At 39.7% G+C, this 13,736-nt stretch overlaps 2 protein-coding genes across 2 annotated transcripts; both read right to left on the reverse strand.

Annotated features, from left to right (window-relative positions):
- Window positions 1–1,287: 1,287 nt before the first annotated feature.
- On the reverse strand, window positions 1,288–2,382 carry LOC124387976 (C-C motif chemokine 18-like). Its single transcript, XM_046852606.1, has 3 exons — window positions 2,288–2,382; window positions 1,767–1,878; window positions 1,288–1,560 (listed from the first exon to the last, which is right to left on the reverse strand). The coding sequence occupies exons 1-3, from the start codon at window positions 2,355–2,357 to the stop codon at window positions 1,434–1,436; spliced, it is 309 nt and encodes a 102-aa protein (XP_046708562.1). The 5' UTR covers window positions 2,358–2,382; the 3' UTR covers window positions 1,288–1,433.
- Window positions 2,383–6,251: 3,869 nt separating this feature from the next.
- On the reverse strand, window positions 6,252–13,736 carry LOC124387968. Its single transcript, XM_046852590.1, has 5 exons — window positions 13,661–13,736; window positions 13,389–13,559; window positions 7,442–7,579; window positions 6,600–6,711; window positions 6,252–6,393 (listed from the first exon to the last, which is right to left on the reverse strand). Exons 1-5 carry the CDS (start codon window positions 13,734–13,736, stop codon window positions 6,279–6,281), a joined length of 612 nt encoding a protein of 203 aa, XP_046708546.1. The 3' UTR covers window positions 6,252–6,278.

Raw genomic sequence — 13,736 nt, forward strand, 5'->3', positions numbered from 1 at the left:
ATATTGATGGCAAAGTAGCCAGACAAGCTATTGTTTTACAATCACGGCCATTCATATTGATGTCCGGCTGTTTGATTTCCAACAGAACAGACAAAACAGACAAAAAAATGTATACCATTGTATAAAACTGTAAAGGGAGATATATTGCAACTTACAGATGTAAAAATAGGCTCAGATTTTCCATTTCCATGCAGATCTCTAAATCGCTTTTGTTACTCCACACCGAGAATATTTTTATCATTGCTGTTTGTGCATATCTCTGATAAAACAACTTATTTGACTGTCCATTTTTTTTGGTCAAAGGAAAAGAGGCAGTTCTGAATGCTCTAATAGCATAGGGAAGAAACCGTCGAAAGGCGTGCTTCCAAACTTTTTGACAGAATGCTGGACCCGGCTGCGAGTCTCAGGTCCTCAAAAGCCCCTTTGTGGGGAAAGAACCAATCTGCAAGGTAGCTTGCTGGTCATGATGTTACCCCGCCGGGGTTGTCGCACCTCATCGTTGGACAGATTACACACGTGATTCAGAGCGTAGACAACGCGGAAGCATTCCCAAAGAGTTGCTGGAGCAGTTCGAGAGAGAGTTCTCAGAACGGTTGAATCACAGAGACCACAATGTATTTCCAGACCACATTGTCAGAAGTAATTTTAATTGCATCAGATGAGGGTGCCAATGCTCAGGAGCAGAAACACATTTCAGTCTGTTTGTAGTGAGGCAGTAAATATGACTAATGGAGCTCACTAATGTAAAACTAATTTCATTAACTCTGATTCTGATTCTCACATGATGATGATGGTGTGTTTGACATTTACTGTATTAACCAGATACCCTTTATACAGAGTCACTGATCTCTCATTTATCACAACCTTCTGATCAGAAATCCAACCACTGACTTACTACTTCCTGGTTGTGAAGGGGGGATTGGGAGGTGATCTGTGTTTCAGATGGACATCATTTATTATTGTATTGACTCTCAAATGAAGCCTTGAATGAATCCCCCTAAACACCACATGTGATTTATTTTATATATATTATATAGACGTCCACTTACACAACCTTTACTGTGTCTACATTAATACACAGAAATAAACAATACACAATAACATCTTATAATACAGTCATTATTTATTCACATTAATTCTTTTACAGGTTTTTATTGAATATAATCAAAGTCTTTAACTGTATTGTGTCTGATTAGAAAACTCACATTAATTATAGAATGGAGAAAAAGAAGAAAAAGAAGGGATGGTAGCAGGAAGTACTAATGAGAAGATTTACTAGATGTATTATTTATATATATTTGTGTGTCTGCAGAGTCGAAGAATAAATCAGATAAATCATCCTGGGCTCAATTTATGATTTAATATATAATGTAAAAAAGATTCTTCCTGCTGAACTACAGAAAGAGTGAATTCTGTATAAATATGAAATGGATTTAAACACTCATTTGAGATTGCATCAGTTTTTTATACAGGTTCTGGTCAATTGTTTCCATGCGTTTCTGCACCCAGTCAAGTTCAGGATCTACACACACCTGATGGTTGTCCTTCTTCAGGGTAAAGCTGCAGATTAGAGAGAAGATGTACATCAGTGTAGAACTGCAATAAAATCAGAAAATCTCACACACACACACTCCAAACCTCCACCATTATATACAGTTATATTATATTACACACAATTATACAATAATAATGCACATGAAAATGATCCCTTTTTATTATTATTCATTACAATCAATTAAAAGAACAATGAGGAGGTGAAAACTTACATGACTGCAGGTTTTGTACACTGAGGGTCCGTTACTTTATACCCTGTAATGAGTCTGATAGGGATTCGAGTTCGCTGGTATCTGAAACAGCATGAGTCTGGTCCATTTCCATCTGTAAGAAAACATTTCCACATTCAGTTCTGTGATTAAATGTTCAATAATTAGATATTAAACACTTTTATATTTAGTATAAAATGCAGGTCTGATGTATCTGTTAAACTGTTGTTGTAATTCTGTAGAACAGCAGCTCTGACAGTAGTGCAGGTTTATACTGTATACTGTGTAAAGCAGACGCTCCTCATACATGCATTACAAACTTGTATTGTTGACATGGTGGAGTCCTCCAGAATTTTTTATTTTAACAATGATGGAAGGAGTCTACAGTGTCTTCATCACTGCACTTTGATTTTCAACTTTTTTTTTGTTATGTACAATACTATGTAAAGTAATCAACCACTCCCTCACTCAGAATTTCATTAAAACAAAAAAAAAAAAGTTAAACAATTTGAACTATAACTTACTCTGGGCTGTTGTGAAAGACTGAAGGCAGCTGAGAACCAGCAGAAACAGCAGAAAACCACGAGAGATCATGACTGCTGCTGATGATGGTCAAGATGTGAACCCGAATGATATTAATGCAGAGACTCCTTCAGTTTATATAGTTGTTTCTGGAGGGTGTGGGTGTGTGTGTGTGTGTGTGTGTGTATGCTTGTGTGTGTATTTGTGTGCACGAGCGTGAGCTTGCATGTGTGTGTGTGTGTGTGTGTGTGTGTGTGTGTGTGTGTATGCTTGTGTGTGTGTATTTGTGTGTGCACGAGCGTGAGCTTGCATGTGTGTGTGTGTGTGTGTGTGTGTGTGTGTGTGTGTGTGTGTTGCTGGTATCGTCTAAAATAAGAAAGAACTGAAAGTTTAATTAAATGATGTCACACAACATCTGCACACATCAGTGCAAATGTCCTGCCAATAGAAATGGAATGTTAGAAGGTATATTGTTTATACCCAGTCATCAGATTATGGTGAGCTGGACACAACAATTTCTTGTAGTTTCTTGGGACCATCAACTGAGTCGTATTCTCTTGTGTGAGCATCCTGCATCCCTCAATACAGTTTGTCTCTAAAAATAGCAATATAGGTGTCGGAGAGCACAACATTTTCCTGGATACACTGATCATCAATTACTTTCTTCATTAATTAGTCTTAATCTCTTAGACTTCCTTAGAAAATCCTCAAAGGGAATTCCCTGATTGAGGGAGGGGGAAGGAACAGTTTTTGGGAGGCGACCATATTGGTCTTGAGCCGCCATATCAACCATGATGACCTCCCGAGCCAAAATCATACCTTAGGCTGGCTATAAGGCCTCACATTACCTAATCATGCCTGTGGCCAAAAAGGAGATCTGCTCAAGATCATGCCTGAGGTTAACCATCCCTGCATAGATCCCACAATAGAGGTGGCCAATCACAAAGACTTCTAATTCAGGGCCAACAAAGTGACCAACCATGCAGTGCTTCAGTCTGAGCACAGTGAGGCTGCCTTCCAAACACATCTGACAAGGAGGCCTCCAAAGCCAAGCTTCTGCAAGAAGCTGATGGCACCCCATCCCAAGCCACGTTTAAAGGCATGGAATCCCACAACCTGTTTGCACCACAGCACCTTGAATGTAGCATTGATTGCACTCAATTACACAATCAGAATGAACATAAATGTTGTGTTATTGAATGAGTTATTGAATTCTTCTCGAATATTATGCAGCTAACATCTGCTTCAGCTGGATGTGTGTAACAGCATGTGTACATTCATTTAGCAGAGCTTATTGCAGTCACATTACCCATGGAGAAATGTAGCCATAGATGGGGTGGGAGTCAAAGTTGTATTTAATGCTTAATGTTTAGTTGATAATTGTCTTATACATTTTGTTTCTATAATAGCTAATTTGTGGGGATTTAAAACCGATCCTCATTGTAAGATCTTCCTTGAGTTCTCAGAAAAGTTTGAGTGGTTGAGACACAGAGACCATAATGTATTCCAAGATCAGTGTCAGAAGTCATTTGTATTGCAGGAAGCACCACTTGTGGGCACCACTGCTCAGGAGCAGACACACATGTAGGTAATGTAAATTCAGTCTATTTGTAGTGAGGCAGTAAATATGACTCATGCAGATCACTAATATTTCGATTATTTCAGATCCCAAATAATTTGGTGACTTCCAATAGTTGGTGGTGCTGGGATTTGAACACATAACCTCCTAATGAGAAGTTCAACCACTGAGCTACTTCTTCCTGGTTGGGAAGTGGTTAGGAGTGTTATCTGTGTTTTAGATACATATAATTTATTTATTTTATTTGATTGATTCTCAAAGGAAGCTTTGAAGGACACTGTGTGTGTGTAAGGAAGGAAAAGGGAGTAACTCAATCATAGTCTTTAATGATGTTCAGAAACTAAACCAAAGTCCAGGAGAGTTACGAACCGTAATGCGGGTATAGTCCGTAATGCGGGTATAATCTGTAAAGCGGGTAGGATCCGTACCGCGAGGGTAATACTCAAACACGGAGCAAGGAGCAGGAACCAGCAGGGAATGCTGACGGTCTGGAATCCGGGGGATCAATAACATGACCAAGTAGATCCGACAGCGAGTGAGTTCGGAACTGGAACTTATAAAGGGGAATGGTAACAAGGGACAGGTGTCGGCAGGACCCTGTCCCTTTGGGAAGGACCTGAGGTCGGAGCAACACCCATCACAGAGACCTGAAGCAGAGCGACGCCCTCAGCAGAGATCAGAGGCTGAGCGGCAGTGTGACACCCTCATCGCTGTCTGGCGACAAATCACGTCCTCGTCAAGGCCCGTTGGCAGTACAAAGTCCCTTTCACGGTCAGGCGGTAGTATGATGTCCTTTTCGCAGCCATGCGGGGGTACTACGTCATCGTTGCGGCACGCTTTCCTTCCTGCTGCCCTGGGGCGGAGAGGCGTCCTTGGTGGAACTCAGGAGCAGGGCGATGGCCTCGGCAGAACACTGGAGTGGAGTGGCCCCCTTGCCTGAACACTGGAGCAGAGCGGCACCCATGGCGGGACTCTGGAGTGGAGCGGCGTTTTTTGTCGGAACACTGGAGCGGGGCCGTGCCCTTGGTGGAACACTGGAGCGGAGCTGGCCCTTGGCGGAACACTGGTGCAGAGCGGCGCCCTCATTGCAGCCTGGCGGCAGTGCCTTCGTTGCTCTCAGAAAATGTCTCCGGTGAAGCAACACCCCCAGTGGGAGTCACGAACTTAGTGGCACCCCCAGCGAGGAGAGACGGCTGGGCGATGCGCCCAGTGGAACTTAGAGGCTGGGCAGTGTGAAAAAAATATTTTTCAGAAACGAAACCATCCGGGAGAGTTACAAACCGTAATGCAGGTATAGTCCGTAATGCGGTATAATCTGTAAAGCGGTAGAATATATATATATATATATATTTATATATATATATATATATATATATATATATATATATATATATATATACACAGTGGCGAGCCGTGCATTTGGTACCTGGGCCTTCAGTGGGGACTTAACTGACTTAATCCACCTCTTAATACCACCACGATAACATTGCAATTACGGAAACCATCAATACAATACAAAAATGCATTATACCAATGCGTGCCATAACAGAGAGAGACATTTTAAATATGGAGGCGAAAACCATTTTACTAAAGAAAGAAACCCAGTTAAGACTCCAAACCTCTACACTACAACCACAACTGTGCACCCACAACATCTTGAGCAGTTAAGAATCAATATCAGTAGGTATAAAAAAGTCCAACTTAAATGTATTAATGTGTGCAGAGCTACACACATGTTGTACCAGTCGAACTTGGCTGAAACAGTTTACCTCTGCCCAACCAATCAGAGGACAATTTTGGGCCAGCTAGCTGCCCTGTGAGGCAAATATGAAATCTCATTGCTTAAAGAAACAGAGCTATTTAGTATTGAGGAGACTATAGTAAAAGACCAGCACTACAGACTTTGAAGGCCCTGGGCAGATAAGATTGACATGACAGGACAAAGAGGCTGAAATCTGATCTAGCATCCACATACACCTACTGGAAGCAGTGCAGCCAAGAGAAACTATACAAAATTAAGAGAATAAACTGTTGGGGATAAATTAATATAATTTCATGGAACAAATATTAGCATTTAGGTTGTAAACGTAGGTCAGTGTTCTGATAGTGTTTAGACCAGCAGAGAAGACTTTACTGACCCTGACCACCTGCCACTGATATATATATATATATATATATATATATATATATATATATATATATATATATATATATATATATATATATATACACACACACACACACACACACACACACACACACACATTATAGAATTAATGCACATAAATAAACAATACACAATGGTATTTTATAATACACTGATTATTTATTGATTTTAAATCTTTTAGATGTTTTTGTAAGAATTGTTCTGTATTGGTGCCTCATTAGAAAAGTCACATCAGTATTTACACACTTTATTGAGGTTTGTTCAGTCTTTTATTCAGGATCTTGTCAATAATTCTCATGTGGTGCTGCACCCATTTATGTTCAGGATCTACACACACCTGATGGTTCTTCTTCAGGGTAAAGCTGCAGATTAGAGAGAAGATGTACATCAGTGTAGAACTGCAATAAAATCAGAAAATCTCACACACACACACTCCAAACCTCCACCATTATATACAGTTATATTATATTACACACAATTATACAATAATAATGCACATGAAAATGATCACTTTTTATTATTATTCATTACAATCAATTAAAAGAACAATGAGGAGGTGAAAACTTACACGACTGCAGGTATAGTACAGTGACGGCCTGTTACTTTATACCCTGTAATGACTCTGATAGGGATTGGACTCTCATAGTAACTGAAACAGCATGCTGTTAGTTTCACTGAGTCTGTAAGAAAACATTTCCACATTCAGTTCTGTGATTCAATGTTCAATAATTAGATATTAAACACTTTTATATCCAGTATAAAATGCAGGTCATCTGTTAAACTGACTGCTAAATCCTGGATCAAGTTACGGCTCTGTTTTACAAATCAGAAGGTTTTGAAACCCCAGCACCATCAAGCTGCCACTGTTGGGCCCTTGAGCAAGGCACTTAATCCTCAAGGCATTTAATCCTGAATTACGGCAGACCCTGTGCTCTGACCTCAACTTCATAACAAGCTGGAGTATGTGGGGGAAAGAATGTCAGTGCTACTGTGCATATTTGACAAATAAAGCCTTCCGTCATGAATCAGTAAACACACACATACCTGCACTGGTAACTGAAATATCTGTATTTTAACTGATTTAACTGAACCCATGATGAACTCTGTCATCTGATATGTCAATATGTGAATGCTGATCTAATGGAGCCTGATGAAGACACCATCTCATTTGTGTTCGAGCAAAAATATTATGCAAAAGTGAAACCCTGACTGTGAGCCTGAGTCACAACGTTCATCCATTACATCATGTGTTACACTCTGGTCATGTTTCCTGTGTATATCAAATGAGATGATTTGGAAATGACTGTTAGTAAAAGGTTGTCGATATTAATCTGTCCATGAACCTTCCCAAAGATCTGTTCTAAAGCAGTAAGCTTGATGAGGAGTTTATTGTAGTCACAAATTACATACCTGAACGTCCATATGATTCTACAGGTTGTAGCTGTTGTGTGTGATCCTGTTGAGCTGGATTTGTTGAAGCTAAATTGAAAAAGGTTGTAGAGATTTTTTGACATTTGACTGTTGACGAATCCATGTGTACAGGTGTATCTGTGTCAAAACAGAAATGGGTCATTAGTTCATTTATGAAAAACAAAGAAGAAAAGTGATTCAGTCTGCATGGTATAACAAAAGAATAAGTAAGTGGCATCTATAGAACGCACCTTTAACTACTGTGTAGGAAAGGAAGAAGGTGATTACCAGAAGAACGAGCAGAACCCAATTAGTATATGTATATATAAATACCTGCCTGAGATTTTTAAGTGTACACTGGCGATCAAAATTAGAGAACAATTTATAAACAATTGAACAATTCTGAAATAATGTCATCTTCACTGCTCAACAGTTGAAGGAGTTTTTGTCCTGTCTATACCATGCTACCAGAACACCTTTTCCACAAAATAACTAAAGCATTTAAAAAAAAAAACATTATTTTGCAGAAAACACACTGATCAAAATTAGAGAACACTTTCAGATTCCTCCCAGTTATTGGTGTTAATCTGGTACCTGGTGCTAATTTCCTTGATTATCTGTAAACCCCTATTTAACTGGCAGCCTAACTTCCAGTTTCACTGACTCTGCAAGATGGTGGGCCGTTCTAAAGTGACTGAAAGCCTCCGCAGCAGGTTGTCCAGATGAAGGCCAAAGGATGACCCTATCAGCCATAGCAAGACAAGTTGGTCATTCCAAATCTGTGATTTCAAGAATATTGAATCTTTACATCACAAACTCATTCAAGTCCACCAAAAAGGCTGGTCGTCCACGGAAGACAAATACAAGAGAGGACAGGATTCTGCGGAGGATCTCAATGGACAATCGTTTCCACACTGCAGCTGGAATTGCTCACCAGTTCAGCGCTGAACAGGGTAAGGATCTGTCTCGTCATACAGTGTCTCGATGTTTAAGAGCATTTGGACTGAAAGCCCACTCTGCAGTGACCAAACCTCTCATTAGCAGAAAGAATCAAAAGGCTAGACTAAGCTTTGCTGAGAAGCATGTTGTGTGGACAGAGGAGAACTGGTCCAAAGTTCACTTCAGTGATGAAAGCTAATTTAATTAATTTGGGTCCGATGGGAAACATTATGTTCGGCGACAAACTGGAGAAAGACTGAACCCAAAGTGTGTAAAGAAGTCAGTGAAAAGTGGAGGAGGAAGTGTCATGGTTTGGGGCATGTTTTCTGCAGCAGGAGTTGGGCCTCTTATACAGCAACATGGCAAAGTGAATGCAAATGTTTATCAGAACCTTCTTCAACAACATATGGTTCCTTCCTGCGTTCATCACCCAATCAGCCCGCAGTGTTCATGCAGGACAACGCCCATGTCACACAGCAAACGGGTAAAGCAGTTCCTTGAAACTGAAAACATTGAAAAAATGACATGGCCTGCCCAGAGTCCTGATCTCAACCCAATAGAGAACCTCTGGAAAATCCTTGGTGACAAAGTTATGGCCAAGAAACCCACTACAGTCACCGAACTGTGGAGGAGACTGGAAGAAGAGTGGACCAAAATCACACCAGAGCAGTGTGAGAGACTAGTGCTGTCCTGTTGCCGCAGATGTGCTCATTCAGAGCAGAGGCGTGTACACTTCCTACTAATTGCTGACTGTTGTAACCTTCAGAAAATTTTGTTGTAATCTTTTTCCATGCTACAGTCATTGTTGTTCTCTAATTTTGATCAGTGTGTTTTCTGCAAAATAATGTTTTTTTTAAATGCCTTAGTTATTTTGTGGAAAAGGTGTTCTGGTAGCATGGTATAGACAGGACAAAAACTCCTTCAACTGTTGAGCAGTGAAGATGACATTATTTCAGAATCGTTTAATTGTTTATAAATTGTTTTCTAATTTTGATCGCCAGTAACGGAGTAAATTTACTTGAGTACAGTACTTAAGTACAATTTTGAGGGATCTGTACTTTACTCGAGTATCATTTTTGGGGCGTACTCATGACTCATGACATACTCAAGTACATTTGAGAGGCAAATATTGTACTCTTTACTCCGCTACATGTCTTCCTATAACCGCAAGTACGCGTTACTTCAAAAAAAAAAAGGAAAAAAATAAAAAATTCAAAAACCCTCAATTTGTTGTTTCCCTCTCAAACGTGATTGGATTGTGCAGGCGCCAATGCTTGGGACAGCCTATCAGCAATCACCTTCAGTCAACTGCATGATCAGATTTAGATGAGACGAAACCATGGAAGAAACAACAGTGGATGAAGATGCAGCACGTCCATCCCGGGAATGTGCCAACCCGTGGCCACACCTCGCCAGACTATTTGAATTTTCTGAAGAAATTAATGATAATTTTCGCTTCAAGTGTTTGCTGTGTTTACCAAAACAGAATTTTATCAACGCCTTCAAGAATTCATCCTCCATGAGCTCGAGTACGAAACGTCTTTTTTACCATACAAAAATGTTAAAGCCTAATTAGTTCTATGCTAGTTGCAAGCAGGGCATTTTCAGTTCACTTATTTCACCAGAGCGAATAACTAGAGCTAGCCCTATTTGGCTTTAAAAAAAAATAACAGTTCAGCTGGCCTAGACAGGATTACAATAGTGTTTGTTGAGGCTTAACCCCTTGAGTGGCAGGGATCACTGGTAAATTAAAGTTAGTTGCATCAGTAAAACCAATTAAAAAATTTAGTCTGGAGCCATCGGAAAATTATGAACAACCAGCACTTCATAATTAATAATACTGCTATGTAGACTACATGATGCGTATCTTTTCTAATATTTATTAGTTTATTATAGTGTAAACTGAAATATTATACTGTGTTTTACAGAGAAGGCATGAGACACATCTGGAGGAATACTGTCAAATAACATCAACAGCCTGCAAGAGGCCATCAGAAGGTGGAACAGGTTTCAAGGCGAAACAACTGAAGCTGCTGAAGACCAAGCAGGTGTCTCAGAAGACGGTTGATCGGGCTATCCTCCGCTTCATTGTTCAAGGACTCCAGTTCTTCTCCCTTGTTGAGAAACCATCCTTCCAAGACCTTATTGTAGAATTACAACCGAGTAGTGCCGTCATGTCCCGCACAACTGTGCGGCGTAAGATTGATTCAGCTACATCTAAAATGAAAGAATGTCTCAAAAGCGAAATGAAAAAGGTACCATACATTGCCACCACTACTGATTGTTGGACGGCCAGGAGAAGGAGCTTTATAGGTGTAACAGCCCACTAGCTCGATCCTCGCAGTTTTGAACGCTGTTCAGCTGCCCTTGCTTGCCGTCAACTAAGAGGCTCCCACACATTCGATACCTTGGCAGCTGTTTTGACCGACATTCATGCGGAGTATGAAATAAGTCTAAAGGTTGTTAGAACTACAACAGACAACGGGTCGAATTTCGTCAAAGCGTTCCATGTCTTTGGTCAGCAGGACGAAAATAACAACAAAGAGTTAGTTGCAGAAGGCACAATTGAAGAAGAAGTAGGAGAAGATTGTGATGCATCTGATGGTGAAGAGGAGGTGGAATTCATGGATGTGGAAGCCATTCTGGAGGAAGTTGATGGGCTTCAGTATTAGCTGCCGAAACATCATCGGTGTGCATGCCACTAAATTTGGTTTCCACAGTCGATGTTGATCGGGCTAATAAGACAGAAGCTTACAAGAAATTATCCAGATCAGCCTTTTCTAAATGTCAGGCACTCTGGAATAAAGCATCAAGGTCTCCTCAAAATGCAAAGCTTATAGAGGAACACTGTAAGCTTCACTTGGTACAGCCTAATTCAACTCGATGGAACTCCTCTTTCATGGCCGTGGAACGTGTGGTCAGATTCATTAGAGACCAAGGAGAGGGGTCTGTGAGAACGGTCTGTGCTGCACTCAATGTTCCAATGTAAGTACCTTATGTTAAAGTATAATTGTGTTATCTTGTTTTGTTAGAGTAATGCTTACCACATTATATGCTGTAGGTACATAAACAAATAAATAAATGTCCAGCATTGCACAGTGGTTCTGTATACATTTTGTTGAAATATGTGTTTGTTTATTTTCTTCTTTTTCTATTAGGTACAGTCTGGCTGACATAGCCGTTTTTCGGGGAATATGTCATCACCATGAGTCCAGTTGCGAAGTCCTTGAACGTACTACAAGGAGAAGTCAACATTCAGATGGGCTGGCTGCTCCCGACAATCACCACCCTCACAACCAAGCTTGAAAAGACCAGACCGTCACTCAGATTTTGCAAGCCACTTGTTGATGCTCTTCTTGAAGGTTTGAGGAAGCGTTTTGAGAGCATGATGTCAGAGCCAGAGCTAATTGCAGCAGCCATTCTGGTTCCAAGGTTTAAAACCTCCTGGACCAGCAATGACACAGTCCTACAACTTGGTAAGGAAAATTGTTTGTTTGCTTTTTAAAAACCCCAGCTAATTAGCTGATTTTCTTTAATCATTATTATTTTCTCTTCTTTGCTCTATGCTCTGTGTATAACACGGTCAGGTACAGAGGTGTGTTACAACATTGCTATATTGCCTTCTTTGCTGGTTTAGGTTTATTGGTTTGATTGTTTTTTCATCAGAGAAACTCACATTTTCTTTTCTGATATTACACATTAATGTAAGCTGAGCATTTGCTTTGATGTTCTTGAGTAAGCGGTCGGTTTTACACAGTCAGGTTCAAATGTGGGTGCAAAAAATCCATTAAAACTCTAGCCGAGGTTTGTCGGAGCGTTGCCATTGTTCTATTGCCTTGTGTGCAAGTGAGAAATGTTAAATAAAGCAACATGATCAAAAGATGAAATTGACTTGATTTTACTTTGAATTCCTTTTACATTTTCCAAGGTACAGTTGTGTTCAAAATTATTCAACCCCCAATGCTGTAAATGGTTTTAGGGAATTTAGTGTACATTTGTAATTGTATTCAGAATGAAATCCTACAAGGACTTCTTAAAGAACCATATGCAACTAAAATGACATCAATTAGTTTTGTAATACAGTAGTAAATGTTTCTTTTGTGAATTCTTCATTGACATAATTATTCAACCCCTTAAAGACTACCACTCTGAAGAACAGAGGTTCAATGAAGTGTTTTCAATCAGGTATTGAAAACACCTGTGGATATCAGGGAGCAGCAATAAAGCCTAATAAGCACCAATTAGGCAGCTTTAAAATGACTGTGATACTCAGCTCCTTCTAGACATTTACTGGCGTGGTTACAAACATGGTGAGGTCAAGAGAATGGTCCAGGAAGACAAGAGAACAGGTGATTACTCTTCACAGGAAGGGCAATGGCTATAAGAAGATTGCAAAGATGTTAAACATACCAAGAGACACCATAGGAAGCATCATTCGCAAATTCAAGGCAAAGGGCACTGTTGAAACGCTACCTGGTCGTGGCAGAAAGAAGATGCTGCACGTTTAAAAGCTGTTATAACTGTAAAAGGATGTTGTACTAAGTACTAAGATTGAATGTCACTTGGGGGTTGAATAAAACTGATAATGATGTGAGCTCAGAAAAGACATTTGTGGTTATTTCATTATAAATGTTATGTTATATTTGTCTGACCTACACGTGCCTCTTTGATTTAATTGTAAGCAGGATGACTGAATGATCATAATCAATGTCAAACCGACCAAAACAATCAATTTCAGTGGGGGTTGAATAATTTTGAACACAACTGTATTAACATTAACATTTTTCATAAATCCATGTAGGACGTTTCTGTTCATAAATGTAAGCACTGTGGCAGTAGTAATGCAATATTTAGAACATTTACTCTTGTACACTTTATACTCAAGTACTTTTAAAAACAAGTACTTATGTACTTTTACTTGTACTTGAGTAAAATTTAGCAAGGGGTACTTTTACTTTTACTCAAGTACTGAAGCTGTGTACTCTTTCCGCCTCTGCTTATTACATACCTGAACGTCCACGTGATTGTGTGGTGTGTGGTTGTTCTGTGTGATCCTGTTTAGCTGTATTTGTTGTAGCTAAATTAGAGAAAGTTGTGGAGATTCCGTGACCTTGTACTGTTGAGGAATCCATGTGTACAGGTTCATCAGTGTTTAAACAAAACTGATTCATGAGTTCATCTGTGATAGAAAAGAAATGAGAAAATTGATTTCAAATGAAAATCACTTTAGTCTATGTGTTAAAATTTGAAAATAAAGTGAGTGGCTTTTGTAGAACTTACCTTTGGCCACAGTTTTGGAATGAAAGCAAGTGATCACCAGTAGGACCAGCAGAACCAAATGACTGTTGGAGTACAT

The sequence above is a fragment of the Silurus meridionalis genome, chromosome 6 (genome assembly GCF_014805685.1).
Source record: "Silurus meridionalis isolate SWU-2019-XX chromosome 6, ASM1480568v1, whole genome shotgun sequence".
In the NCBI taxonomy this organism is placed as follows: Eukaryota; Metazoa; Chordata; class Actinopteri; order Siluriformes; family Siluridae; genus Silurus; species Silurus meridionalis.

Excerpts from the sequence above, each read along its gene's own strand:
- LOC124387968 (XM_046852590.1), bottom strand. The coding sequence starts at position 13,736 with ATGTACTCCAACAGTCATTTGGTTCTGCTGGTCCTACTGGTGATCACT. Across the intron at positions 13,560-13,660 it reads TTCCAAAACTGTGGCCAAAG|ATGAACTCATGAATCAGTTT; the intron begins GTAAGTTCTACA and ends TTTCTATCACAG. Across the intron at positions 7,580-13,388 it reads ACAATCACGTGGACGTTCAG|ATACACCTGTACACATGGAT; the intron begins GTATGTAATAAG and ends GTTTTGACACAG.
- LOC124387976 (XM_046852606.1), bottom strand. The coding sequence starts at position 2,357 with ATGATCTCTCGTGGTTTTCTGCTGTTTCTGCTGGTTCTCAGCTGCCTT. Across the intron at positions 1,879-2,287 it reads GTCTTTCACAACAGCCCAGA|ATGGAAATGGACCAGACTCA; the intron begins GTAAGTTATAGT and ends GTTTTCTTACAG. Across the intron at positions 1,561-1,766 it reads TGTACAAAACCTGCAGTCAT|CTTTACCCTGAAGAAGGACA; the intron begins GTAAGTTTTCAC and ends TCTAATCTGCAG.